The sequence below is a fragment of the Condylostylus longicornis genome, unplaced genomic scaffold (assembly GCF_029603195.1).
Source record: "Condylostylus longicornis isolate FDR11 unplaced genomic scaffold, ASM2960319v2 ptg000080l, whole genome shotgun sequence".
NCBI lineage: Eukaryota > Metazoa > Arthropoda > Insecta > Diptera > Dolichopodidae > Condylostylus > Condylostylus longicornis.
This window is the reverse complement of record NW_026578048.1, coordinates 2,826,794-2,840,834: the sequence shown is the minus strand read 5'-3', so window position 1 is coordinate 2,840,834 and position 14,041 is coordinate 2,826,794. Positions and strand designations below refer to the sequence as shown.

General features: G+C 26.3%; 2 protein-coding genes across 2 annotated transcripts; one reads left to right on the top strand and one right to left on the bottom strand.

The window, feature by feature from the left end:
- The first annotated feature begins 252 nt into the window (after nt 1-252).
- On the top strand, nt 253-5,166 carry LOC129612995 (myelin expression factor 2). The gene is made up of 6 exons (XM_055526868.1): nt 253-377; nt 895-1,403; nt 2,767-2,905; nt 3,578-4,417; nt 4,481-4,616; nt 4,686-5,166. Exons 2-6 carry the CDS (start codon nt 922-924, stop codon nt 4,739-4,741), a joined length of 1,653 nt encoding a protein of 550 aa, XP_055382843.1. The 5' UTR covers nt 253-377; nt 895-921; the 3' UTR covers nt 4,742-5,166.
- Nucleotides 5,167-5,940: 774 nt separating this feature from the next.
- LOC129613093 (glutamate receptor ionotropic, kainate 2) lies at nt 5,941-13,017 on the bottom strand. The gene is made up of 16 exons (XM_055527012.1): nt 12,791-13,017; nt 10,286-10,441; nt 9,888-9,982; nt 9,708-9,797; nt 9,446-9,603; nt 9,088-9,385; nt 8,649-9,026; nt 8,403-8,572; nt 8,245-8,332; nt 7,985-8,157; nt 7,791-7,916; nt 7,537-7,735; nt 7,341-7,452; nt 7,133-7,252; nt 6,955-7,070; nt 5,941-6,377 (listed from the first exon to the last, which is right to left on the bottom strand). The coding sequence occupies exons 1-16, from the start codon at nt 12,873-12,875 to the stop codon at nt 6,198-6,200; spliced, it is 2,544 nt and encodes an 847-aa protein (XP_055382987.1). The 5' UTR covers nt 12,876-13,017; the 3' UTR covers nt 5,941-6,197.
- Between the last annotated feature and the right edge of the window lie 1,024 nt (nt 13,018-14,041).

The window sequence follows — 14,041 nt, the reverse complement described above, 5'->3', positions numbered from 1 at the left end:
TTTACAATTATTTTTATATTATACTTATTATGTTGTTATGAAAAAAATTCAACCACTTCCTTATTTTGAAATTTGGTTGTAGAATAATTAACTGTCAGTTTAAATACATTTTTTTTGACAATTGAACATTAACTGTCAAAAACTTAAAAATATTTTTTGTAGCTAGTTGTTGTTACTGGCAATACTTATAATGCATCAAAATTTACTATGGCAACACAAGCCATTAACAATTTTGTTTTTTCTCCATTTGGCATTTAATTCGCTAGCGTCAACAGCGCAGGTGCGTCTAATAATTGTTTCACAAAAGTTTTTCAGCCAGCCATTGTTAAAGTTTTTGTATTGAAAATTGGAATTTTGGAAAAAACAACATATTTTAAGTAAGAATAACATAATTTTTTTATTCAAAAACTATTAACGAACAAAATTAATTAATTATATTGTATCTACTTATGTTGTAAAAGTGATTTAGCAAATTTACTTTGACCAAAGTGAACAAACTTGATCTGACGCTACTTTTAACCTTATGTAAAAATCCTATAATGTGCATCTAGCGGCAGGAAATTTAATTATATTACTTGTATTTTAAAAAATCATTCTTTTAATTTAGAAAAATAATTTCGGTTTACAATTTTCATAATAAAAGTCCTTATAAAATTATTAAGTTTGGATTTTTTAGAATTTGTACTTAAAAATTAAAGGCGTAATTAACCGCATAAAAAAAACGCAAATGAGGAATCGTTTGCAGAGCGGGAAGTTTTTTGCAATACAATCAGAAATTAATTTTGTTTTTAATATTATAAAAAAAGATCTAAATTTATTAAAAAATTTAGAATTTATTAAATAAAATGTTTATGTACATTTATGTAATAGCTTTTTTGTTCAAAATTCTTTTAGCTTGAAGTTCGAATTTATACTATTAAGATGGACCCCAATCAAAATGTTGACAGTAGTTTTGAAGAAAAGCAACAAGAAAACGATAGAATTGCAAGAGGAAATCGTCGAGGAAGAACAAGATTTTCTGATGCCGATAGCGGCTCAAAAGACCGTAGTCGAGAAAGACGGAATTGTAGAATATATGTCTCTAATATCCCATATGATTATCGTTGGCAAGAACTAAAGGATTTATTCCGAAGAATGGTCGGTAATGTTGAATATGTTGAATTATTCAAAGATGAAAACAATCAACCACGTGGATGCGGAATAATTGAGTTCAAGGACCCAGAAAATGTTCAAAAATCTTTGCAAACCATGGATCGATATGAAATTGGTGGAAGGGAGATAGTGGTCAAAGAAGATCATGGAGAAAAACGAGATCAATACGGTAGAATTGTTAAGGATGGGCATCGTGGTTCAGGCGGAGGCGGTGGTGGTGGTGACATGAGAGAACATAGAGATAAAGAAAGGTACACATTTATTTCTTTATTACATTATACAATGTTATGTTTCAGAAATACTGCCTTAATGGCAAAAAAAAATCTTTTGGAAAGTTTCACTTTACATTCTGCGAAATGGATAATACATGTATGCATTTGCTTTCATTTTATATTCGGAACTTGCTTTATCAGTGATTTAATTTGGATATACCTACTTGATTTGGTAAACAAAGTACAGTTCACTGTTTTTCAAGTTAGCTTACTTTAAGTTTTTTTTATAGTGTATATCTATTGAAATATTCTTTGTCTTATTTTTATCAAGTTGATTTTCGAAATTCTATTAATATTCTCGAATATTTGCTAAGTTTCGCAAAATAAAAAGTATTATTTTTTGGTGTACACATGCACGTATATTTAACATAATCTAACGAATTTTTGACCAAATCAGCTAATTTTCCACCAATTTTTCGTTTAAATATAAGATAAAAATTTTTCATAGTTTTGGTGAACACCTGCTTTTTACCTTGTGAGCTTTTAAAAAAATCTAAAACAAATATTTTTTCTACGAATTTGTTATCGAAACTTATCCAAGATGAATTTAAATTATGTCTGAGCAATCAAATTAAGTGATTTTGTAATGAAAAACAAAAAAGAAAGAAAAATTATGAGTAGCTGTTATGAGTAATTGAATTGTAAATTTTTTTTATGATGAATGCTTTATTCCTCCTTATTTCTCCTAACTCTAATATGTACTTTATTTTTTATTATTGTTGATCTTAACTTTTTTTTAGTGGTTGATGGCCTTTAGGAAATTGGTAAAAATTTTTTTTTTATTTTCAACCAATCAGCTTGATTAGTTAGGATATATTTACTGCTCATAGATCTTTTGTGCACACTCTGTTACACTGAAATTATTAAACTGGTTTGATTTTAATATAAAGTTGAGAATATTTTAATACTTACATATATCTGATTTTAAAATATTTTGTTATACCTATATGTATTAATGATATTACGCCAGAGTTTTGTTTGTGTGGCAATTTAAAAGAGGCTGAGGTGTTTACATTGAGAACTACGTTAATTTTTTATTGCGCTGGTTGGGAGGCAGCTTTTAAAGGCTTAGTGTATTATCATTTTCTTTTATTTTTAATTTTCTTTTTTCCTTGAGAATGAAGCATTTTATCAAATTATCGCGAAATATTTTTCCGAATTAAGTTTTTCTGATATTGATTGTTCATGCATAGTCTAATTATAAAAGAATTAAATATTATATTCAGTGAAATTGCTTTTATTGATAAGCATGACATGTTTTCTATCCTAAGATTAGGAAAATATTGTGTAAAATATTTTTTTTTTATGAGATTTATAAATCTTAATCTGTTCGTAAATTTAGATCTGGTCGTAACATGGGTTTTGACAACGGGTCAAATGATTATGACAATTCGCCATATGACACCTACGGTTTATCGAAATCTTTTCTGGATAATCTTGGAATAAATGGACCTTTACATTATAAAATTTTTGTTGCCAATGTGAGTATAAAAACTGTGCTTGTAATTTTTTAACGATATTTTTACTTAGAATGTTATTTTTCACCAGAGTAAAAGTAATTTTATAGATATTTGATTGTAAAAAAAATGGGCTGAGTTGTTTCAATGTGAAATATCTTTTGTTATAGACAAAGGAAAATCTGCAGGAATGATTAGAATATTTAATATTTTTGGTTTTTTTAATTATTAATAATTGTGTTTTAATATTTTTTCCTGAATTTTTGAGAGATTCTTTTCGCAGAGATTTAACTTTTTATATTAAAAATAATATTTATTTTCAGAGATCTTAGAAATGTTTTTGACTAAATTAATTTTTTTGTAACCAACTGGATTGAATAGAGAATTTTATAATTGAATCACAGGATTTGAAAATGGGCAACCGCTTTTGTATTTCTGTGAATTTGGAACGGATTACACAAAAAAATTTTAAATTTCTCATTTTTATGCTTAACTTTTCAGTTTTATATAATTTTCCTGCAAGTTGTTTTCCATAACCTTCGACTTTTTTTTTCCTGTACATATTACAATAAAACTGTAAGAGCGGTTGTAATAAATTGGAATACTTATCTTGTAGAATAATTCCTCCTGCTTAAAATTACATATTTTTCAATTTCATTTCTTTTTATTCTAATTTTCGACATACATATATTGCAGCTGGATTATAAGGTAGATAAAAAGAAACTGAAAGAAGTATTTAAATTGGCTGGCAGAGTTCAAAATGTTGAATTAGCTGTTGATAAGGATGGCAATAGTCGTGGTTTTGCTGTAATTGAATACGACCATCCAGTTGAAGCAGTGCAAGCTATTTCCATGTTTGATCGACAATTACTTTATGATCGGCGCATTACAGTACGTTTGGACCGCATTCCTGATAAAGGAGAAAATATTAAATTACCCGAAGGATTACACGCTGTCGGTATGGGCCTTGGGGCTAATGGTGAACCATTACGCAATGTTGCTCGAAACTTGGCTAATATGAATCAGCAAAATATGCAAAAACAAAATAATATGCAACCACCAAATTCAATGGACATGCCAATGCCGAATACTTCCTTAAATCAAGCTGCATCTATATTATCAGCTGTTACAGGTCAATCTAATGCAAATGTACTAGGTGGATTATCTGCTCCAAATTTGTCGGCATTGACTAATGCTCTGGATGGTGTTAAAAACTTGTCTGTTCTATCAAATCCATTATTGGCCTCAAGCTTATCTAATTTGGGTTTATTAACTGCAAATCAAAGCAATCCTATGCAAGAAAATGCAATTCCACCAGCCCCGGAATCTTCAATGCAAAATAATTACTCAACAAGCAGTTATAGTACATCTTCTGGTTTTAACACCAACAGTGCGCCGAATTATAATACAGATAAAACTGTACGTCCGGAACAGTCATTTAATAACATGATGGATAAAAATAATTTCCCCAACTCATATGGAGCTACCACTAGCCAAATTGGTGGAAGGAAATCTGATACAATTGTTATAAAAAATGTAACTATTAAAATTCGTGATAAATATTTTTAAAATTTATTTCATTAATTTGTTTTTCTTTAGATTCCCTTAAGTTGCACCTGGCAGACATTGCGCGATAAATTCCGTGATATAGGAGAAGTAAGATTTGCTGAAATTCGTGGAAATAATGTTGGAGTTGTCAGATTTTTCAAAGAAAATGACGCTGAGCTTGCTATAAGTAAGTATATATTATTTTCAATATTTACTGAAATGAACAGAAAATATTATTATCTTGTTTTTGTTTTAGAATTGATGGACGGATCACGAATGGAAGGAAGAACAATAAGTGTTTCATACTTTTAAAGCTCAAAGTTCACAGTAAAAATACTATTTATCGTCTTCAGTCAAAATTATAGAAAAAAACAATTTTATTTGTGTCAAAAAAGTTTTAATCACTTATAATTGTTTATTTTTAAACATGATAATACAACCTTTTATTCATTGTAACATTCGATTTGAATTTTATGATCAAATTTAATAATTCCATTAAGACCGAAACATTTATAGCTTAAGAAATGATGTAGTAGTATAAGAACTTTTCACAAAAATAAATTAATTTCAATATTGCAATATTGTACTATTAGGAAAGGCTGAATAAAGAGGAGATGTAATATTATAAAGGGCATGTTGCCGTCTGAAAACTAAAAAATTAAAAATATGTGAGTTTCGGTTTTTATGTCAAAACAATGTATAAGTAAGAATTTAATAAATATAAAATTCAAATAACATTTATTTAAAGTTTTAATTAATTTTAAAAAAAAAAAAACCTTCATTTCATATCCCGTTGATTTCAAAATTATATTTCCGAATTCGTTGAGATTTTCTTGAAATATGGAATATGTTGAACAAAACTTTAGTCAACTGAAAAATGTCTTAAACTTCAACTTTTTCCCTTGCATTCTTTTTTTTTTTAGCTTCTAACTAAGAATAAAAATTAAAGATATTAAGTAAGTTGAAAAGAAAAATTAGGATTATATTTTGCCCAAATCGTTCCTCAACCTATTGTTTCAAGTATGTAAAAGCTCAAAACTTTTTACCTTGGTAAAATTTGAGAATAATTTTTTTCATTGAATTCAATATGTATGTATTTCCTTTTTGTTTTTTAAATAAATATTTAAATTTGTTGTTGCATGTACATGTTATACATATTTTTATGTTCGTATTGGCCTTAGTTTTTGTTTTAAAAACTTTTTGATATATTCGAACTATAATGCAATTTATTTTTAAATATCAGCCGTTAGCTTTTATAAGTTGAAAGCACTGCAGGGCACTCGAGAACTCTATGAAAATCAAAGTGCTGAACGCTTTATTACTTACAGATTTCATATTACTGTATCGTGTATCCATAATATACATAAAATATATAGTACCCACAATATTACATAAAAAGTATTAGTATTAAAGTTCATAACTAATTTTCCTAAATATGTTAGAAATATTTAATTTAATTTACTAATTATTATATAATTTAATTATATATAATCAATTAAAAAACTTTTTAATGTACTAATTCGATCTTTTATTCTATAATCTCTTATATCCTATATGTAATATTAGTACAAATTAACAAAAAGAAGAAAATCTACATAATTTGTTTTAGATATAAGTACATACATATGAAAGGTTTCGATTTTTGATATTATGATTTATTAAATAAAATTTCTATAAGTTTATATTTTATTTCGTCATCCCTTAATTCCACTTATAAAAGTTGTTAAAACGAAAAGATAATTGAGAAAATAAAAAGGAAAATTTACAATCACTCATGTAGCATTGAATTTAAACGTTCCTCAACAGCCACTTTCCTTGATTTCCATACAAATTCACAAACTGCTACAACACATGCAACACCCATTCCACCCATTAATACAACAAAAACACCACCTACATTTGCTAATCCCAGTTCATTAGCAGCTGATGTTGACTTAGATGCTTCAACCTTTTGTGAAAAAAAAATTTAAAAAATGAAGTGTTCATTAAATGTTGAGATTTGGTAATAATAAATAATAGAAAAAAATAGAGTAAAAAAAAAATTTATTGGGCAAATCTGTAAGTAAATACTGAAAAATTCTTTCTCTAAATAACAGGGTTCAAAGGCTAAGTAAGCCTCAAAGTTTTATAATTTTGTAAAAATTTCGAGAATGGTAAATATACGAAGCATGAACTGAACAGAATGATGTGGCGCATTTATTAATTTGCCTTTTAAATTGGAATGAAACAAGAAGTTCTCAGCTAGCAAAAACTGTAGCATATGGACAATTAGAATGTGTGTATGTATGCCCAAGCAATTTAGATAATGTACATACAAAGGCGATACATAATGTACATACATATAACAAAATTTTTTACTAAAGTGTTAGCTGCCTTTCTAGTGCTGTAAGTCCAATTTTTCGATTCTGTGAAAGTCCAGCAAAATCGTAAACACACTTGATTACAGATAAATTTGCACGTACTTACATATTATGTATGTACATACTTTGGATAATGTGCTATGTTGATTATATATTGAAACTTACCCTACAACTCCCTCCTCCACGCTTTTCTTTCCACCAGCGTGTTTTCAAAATGTGTAATTTCCCTTCTTCTTGCAACTTTAATATTACACCATTAATTGCTGTACGATAAGGTGAATCTAAAAATTTAACAATTTTTAAATATTTTAACAAATTGAAATTTTTATTTCGAATATTTTACTTGGGGGAGTTGCAATTCCATATCCTTTAGTATCTAACATATTACCCACTTGTGTTAAATCACAGTTTCTTTCTGTAACATATTCAATAGAGGTTGATTCCATCAGAAAAGCATATGTGCCTATTTAGAGGAAAAAAATTTTTCAACATTTTGCAATTTTAATAATTTTAATAAAAAGTTAATCAAAATGAATATTCTTTAATTTGACCTTTTCCTTTGATGACACGTTCAACACCTTCATAATTACTTGAAGTGAAGACAGATGGTCGAGCTGATTCCATAAATGACCACATTCTTTGATATGTTGATATTTTCGATTCCTATTAATAAAAAAAATTTGAAAATATTTTTCCTTTTTTTAATTTTATTTAATTTTAATCTTATAAGAGATTTGAATAAGTTACTCTGAAAAATGCAGCTGTACTTCCACCTTTAAGTGCACCATATTTTATTCTCGTTTGTTTAGCTAAGTCTTCAGCACTTTCTATTGGTGAATCCATTCGTTCAACCGTAAGAAATGCAGCTAAATTGGCAGTATAAGATGAAATCATAATAAGAGTGAAAAACCACCACATTCCAGCAACCATTCTAGTTGATAGGGCTCTAAATTTAATTTTTTATAATTAAAAATAATTGTAATTTTAAAAAAAAATTGTACTTAGGTAAAAAGTCACAGCCCTGTTGCATTAAAGAACCAATGGCAAACCACATACAATTCAGAAGAGTAAATTGGCTTTCAACTTTTTCTCCATTACTGTATGCTGGCCATTCATAAGGTGTAAATCTATAAAATTTAAATAATTTAACAAAATAATTTCAAATTTTATCTAAAAACTTTAGGAAACTATTTACCTTGCAAGAATAAATAAGAGTACCGACACTCCCAAATAAGCTGTTGCCATATAAATCCAAACATCTAATGATAAAGGTGATAGGAAACTGAAAAGATTTGGTGGCTGTTTAACTGGTTTTCTATATAGTACAGAAACTCCTAAATTCATGAATGGCATTGTAAAGTCAACGGCCTTAAAATAAAAAAATTTTCAAATTATTTGAAAACACGCTTTTTACATCTGAAAACAATTAAATTGTTCGTATAAATTTATATTTACTTGCTCTCTCTGAAATGTTATTGTTAAATCTGCTATTGCCAAATCGGCTCTTTGTTCTAAAAGTTCACGTATCATACCATTCCATTCACTAAAAATTAAAAATTAAATCATTTTAGAACGATTTTAAATAAGAAATGGTTTTTAGACTATATTTTTACCCAGTTTCTCTATTAAATCCTCCATAAGCATTGTCGGGAACTAGTTGAATTTTGTAATTGAATCCTAAAGCTTTAGAAATTTCGTGTATTAAATCAACAACATAACCTTCAAACTGATCGTTGCCTGTTAACGTTTCAGATGATTCTTTTCTCATACAATAAGGATCACTCTATTGCATAAAGTTTAATTGTAATTTAGTTTTTAAATATTGAATTTCGGATAAATTATTTAAATTCTATACTTACTAAAATTGTAGTTACTATTAAAGTTTTATTTTTTAAACTCGCTTCAATTTCTTTTTGTTGATCTCTAAATGATCTGGTAAAATTAACACCGTTCGGTAATGTTGAATTCCATATTCCTACTTTTCGTGTACCATTTGGGCCAAGATCAATTATATCTAAAATGAAATCGGTACGAAATCCCTGATGATCAAATTTTATAACATTTGTTAGGCCCTTCATTTCAACAATTTTCATATAATTTATTAAACTAAAACCATGAGGCCATGTATTTTGGTTTTCACATGATAAGGGTTGTATATCAATCTGTTGACTTGTATCTAAATCATGTAATGCTTTTGAAAATAAATGTACAGCATCAAATATTAAAGCTGTTTCAGCCTAAAATCAATTGTAATTTTATAAATTTTTTTTACATTTAATTAATATATTTCGTTGTTACTTTGATTGATGATAAATTTGTATGCTTTATTACACCATTCTCATTAACAGTCCATTGTTTTACCATTTCTGATACAGCTTTTTCATTTATTAATCTAAAACCAGTTATATTTGTTCCACCATATTTAAATTCATCCAAATTAACTGTATGAAAATCTAATGATGTTATTAAATAACTATGGTAATCGCTCATCATTCCAATTTGTTGTGCCTGTTTCAAAACTTCATAAATTTTTCCAGTTGAACAATCAAGAACTATGTGAGCTTCAGCAGAATTTTTAATTTGCTTTAATAATGGTCTTAAATAGAAGATTGAATTTAATTTACAAATTTTACATTATGAAAATAATTTTATTTACCTATAATCACCATTATCTGACAATTGTCTGACAGTAATTATTAGCGGTGATTGAGCATGAGCTTTCAATAATTCCTGTAATCGAACTAAACCATCATTATTTTCATAAATTATTGTAAATGATTTCCATCCCCAAGCTTTAACAATATCGACATAGGCCTAATTAACAATATATAAATGATAATTTTAATATTACCATATATAAGAACTTTGGTAAAAATTCAAATAAGTATGTACATATGTATGTATATGTACGCATCTACCTTAGATAAAGTATTCGGATGCGGATATAAATTGACTAAACAACTTTCTCTTCTAGGCCGAAAATCCCAACGATTTTCTAAATGTGGAACCTATATAATTAAAGCAAAAAAAAAATAAATTATGTATGTATATAAAATTAATTTTTAAAATTTTTAAAAAATTTAAATAAAAATATTTACCTCCATTGTGTCACATATACTCTGAACATGTCCAGCTGTATGCGCTGATTGTGGTCCGAAAATTGCGGCAACACCAAGGCTCAAAAGATTACATACTAAAATATTGATAAATGAATATTAAATTGTGAATTTCAAACTTCAAAATAATTTGCGAAGCTAAGAAAATATATAAAAAAAAATAAGTGACAATTAAATAGAATCGGCGAACGATATTTCTTCATTCGAGTACAAGTGTTTTACAATTTCGAAAAAAAACTGAACAAAAACTTGTAAATTAATGTTAAAAATTAATATCTTAAATAAAAAATATTATAATTTTTAATAAATTCAAAAATGCTGCAATGCCTACTATACTTTGGAACATATACATATGCACGCCTAATCGTTGAAAAACTTACCTTTTTTCGATGCATGAAAGCTATCATATGGTGAAACTGTTTCAACTTGAGCAACAAGTTTCGATCGTGGTAGTAAAAATCTATCTGAATTTACTTTTTCTACAGCATGTTTAAATGCTAGTTCTTGATAACTACCAGGCTCATGGAATAGGCCGCCTAAAATTAAAAAATCAAAATCAAATGAGTACACCCTGTTTTCATATTAAAATGTTCAATTGTTTTAAATAATGCACTCTTAAATAATGCTCTCTTGTACGAGTATCCGATTCTGCTAACTCATAAGAGTATATTTGCATTTTCATACAAATTCAAATTTAGAAATTTTTACTCCCATCTCCCAGTTTAAAATTCGCAAGACTCTTTTAGAATGTTGTATGAGCTTTTTCAATTGTAAATAAAATATTTATAAATAAAATTTAATAATATATGTTTGTAAGTACAGGATATAAGGAAAGGATTGGTTACAAATTCATAGCTCGTCTTGGGTATTAAATTCTTTACAAATTTCTTATACACATTTATTGCACGTTTTCCCTTTATCCTTTTTTTTATTATTTATTTTTTTTTTGCTTTTTCTTTCATATTTTATGTCCTATCAGTCGTGTAATATTAATGACGTCGGTTTTTTTTGCTTTTACAAGCAATATCATACATGTACACATAATGTTATATTTGTGAGCAAATTGTGCAGGTATATGTATGTAAGCATAATAAGCAGTGTTTCTCAAATTTTTATTTAATATTCGTTCTTGGCATTGTGTTCAATTAATTTTATTAAATATTAATAAATATAATTATTATCAAATAATTCCAATTTAAATAGAATAAGAAAGAAGTATATACAATTATTGGGCGTTCAGCATCCTCTTCTAACCGAATATTTAGTTTTTTTTTTAAAAAATGAGTGTGTGTATAGTAAGAGTATAAATCAATTGTACTTTTTTATATTCAGATAGAATTAGTATATTCTTTTAAGTTGACTTTGCTTTAAAACACTATTTTCGTGTATAGGAAAATTAAAAATTCACTTAATTGAAATTGTGAGACGCAATCTAAATAATGAAAATAATTTCCATTATATTTAATTTTAAAGAACACCACTATTTTATTTCATTATGTATGAATGTTACAGAGCAAAACATATCACGGTTTAAGATCTTATTTTTTTTTATAAAAACAATATTCATGTGCATCAAATTCTCTAACACTATCTCGGAAATTCTTTTTTAAAATATACCGTTGAATAGTTAGATAATCGTTAGGTATCAGTGTATCGCACAGCTGAAAATTTTTGAAGCGATTTATTTTTCTTTTCCAACCCTCTTAACTATAATTGACGGCAAAATAAATTTAACTTCTGCCAAATATAAAAATAAATAAGACAAATAATTGAGTTAATTTTACAATTTTTTTAAATTTTGGAGATTACAATTGTTATATACAAGATTTAATTTTTCTTTTTGTGTTCGCAGACCAGAGAACGCAGACTTTATGCTTATAAACCATAAAGTGTAAGTTTTTTTTTCAAGTTAACTGGTTAGCCTATGTAGAATTCAACATGTTATTACTTTTTATTTGTTTCCTTTATTTTTATTCCAGATATATGGAAATGTTGTCACACTAAGGTAAATATCAAAAATTATTTAATATTCAACCACTATAACTTTTATTACTAAATTATATATTTATTAATATATTAATTTCTTTAAATATATTTAAAATTATGAATATTATTTTTAAGGTTATGTTGATTTATAAAAACAAAAATGCAAATAACGTATTCGACTCCATATATAACGGTATATACGCTCTACTTGTTAGATTTAATTTAAAGTTTGAGAATCACAGAGAGCATATGTGTATTAATTATTATTGTCACAATTTTTTTTTGTTCTTTATTTTTTTTATTATAAAGATTTTTTCTATTAAGAAATCCTTTTTTAACCGATAAAATAAAAGAATTTCTGAATAAGAATCTATTAACTTTGAATATATTGATTAATTCATTTTGTTTTTTTTTTTTCTTCTTATCTACTAAAAATAGTTTTTTTTTGAAAATAGAATTTAACAATGATATTTTAAGCTATAAAATAATAAAGGCGAAAAAATAGCCAAGGTTTCATTATAAAGCCTTGCATTTTTTATTGTTATTTTTTATTGTTTTTTGTATATAAAATTTATGTTCTTTGTAAACTATATGCGGCAATCAAAATTTACTATATTAGTATTATTGGTAACATAGAACATTTTTCAATATTTTTTTTTTAGAGCATATAAATTTCTCCTTTAAAGTATTTTTGTATTAAGGATGCCATTTAAATATTTGAACATTAAAGAGATTAGCTTCAGAATTATTATAGAATTTTTCTGAATTCAATAAATAAATTTAGTTTATAAATCTATAATATTTTATAATATTTTAGGAATCCCTTTTGTTATTTTTTCTCTTTTTCTTGTTCTTGTGGTTTATTATCACATTTCGTATACAAGTATGTGCTTCCTTACCAATTTTGATTACATCAGGCAATGAATGAATACTCAAAAATGTATTCTGATATATTAAATAAAATATACATAATTTAAAAATCATTACAAATTTTAATAATTTTAATATTTTTCCACTAATTTATAATTTATTAACATTAATTTTATTGTAATAAAAATTTAAAAATATAAAAGAATTTTAAATCCTTTTTGTTTTTTTTTTTTTTTATTTTTGTTTTTTTCCAATAATTTTTTCTTCTCGTTACAAATAAGTTGCAATACAACTAGATGGTTACAATAAAACTGAGCTAAGATTATTTTTCAGCAGATGCTGAAAAGATGCCAAAAACTTCAAAAAAAAAGGGAAAACAAGAAAAACATTGAGAAAAAATAAAAGAAACATAAAAAAACAGATTCAATTGAAGAAAATTTTTTCTCCTTAAAAAATTTTGTTTTTGTGATAGTAATAATTTTGAAATTGTGTGAACATGCGCAAAAATGCAAAGCATCAGCTTGCATATTAAGAAAAAAATAAAAATAATGAACGAATAAAAATAATAAAAAGAAATAACAAGAAAAAAAAAAGAAAATTTTTTTATCAACCGCTTATCATGTGTATTTAAAATCAAAGTTAAAATATAAACAAAACAAATACGGGGAAAAAATTAAAAAAAAAAAAACAAACACAATACAAAACAAGGAAAATTTAAATTTTTACACAATTCTACCATAAGCTCTTTTAATTAAATAAAACTTGGTAAACTATATACGCCAGTAATTACACTTTAATTTATTAACCTACAACTTAAGGAGTTTTCATTTTGATAATGTATTTAAATAAGTTATAGCATTTACATCCTAGATTCAAGTATCGAAATTGGAAATCAGGAAATTATTTCTTATTCTTCAAGTGCAATCTCTTATATGAGAAATAGCATTAAGTATAAGTGACAAACGATTCAATAAGAACTACACAATTAAATAATAATCAACTGTTAAAATTAACTGTTGTTATAAATACACCCCTCCAATTGAAAAGCAATACAATAGAAGATGTGCTACCACTCAATTACTTGGGCAAAATTGTAGCAAATGATGAAGGTACAAAAAAAGATATTAAACACATATTGCCTAAGATAAAATCAATATTCAACAGACTGTGCCGAATCTGTAGGTCAAGTTTTGTGCCAGAAGCACAAAAATCAAAGTATTCAACACCTGTCTAAAATCAACATTACTATATGGTTGTGAAACATGATTGACAATTAAGTG

Excerpts from the sequence above, each read along its gene's own strand:
- LOC129613093 (XM_055527012.1), bottom strand. The coding sequence starts at position 12,875 with ATGATTTTTAAATTATGTATATTTTATTTAATATATCAGAATACATTT. Across the intron at positions 9,027-9,087 it reads CAAATTTATCATCAATCAAA|GCTGAAACAGCTTTAATATT; the intron begins GTAACAACGAAA and ends AATTGATTTTAG. Across the intron at positions 7,736-7,790 it reads GGCTGTGACTTTTTACCTAA|AGCCCTATCAACTAGAATGG; the intron begins GTACAATTTTTT and ends AATTAAATTTAG.
- LOC129612995 (XM_055526868.1), top strand. The coding sequence starts at position 922 with ATGGACCCCAATCAAAATGTTGACAGTAGTTTTGAAGAAAAGCAACAA. Across the intron at positions 1,404-2,766 it reads GAACATAGAGATAAAGAAAG|ATCTGGTCGTAACATGGGTT; the intron begins GTACACATTTAT and ends TCGTAAATTTAG. Across the intron at positions 2,906-3,577 it reads ATAAAATTTTTGTTGCCAAT|CTGGATTATAAGGTAGATAA; the intron begins GTGAGTATAAAA and ends CATATATTGCAG.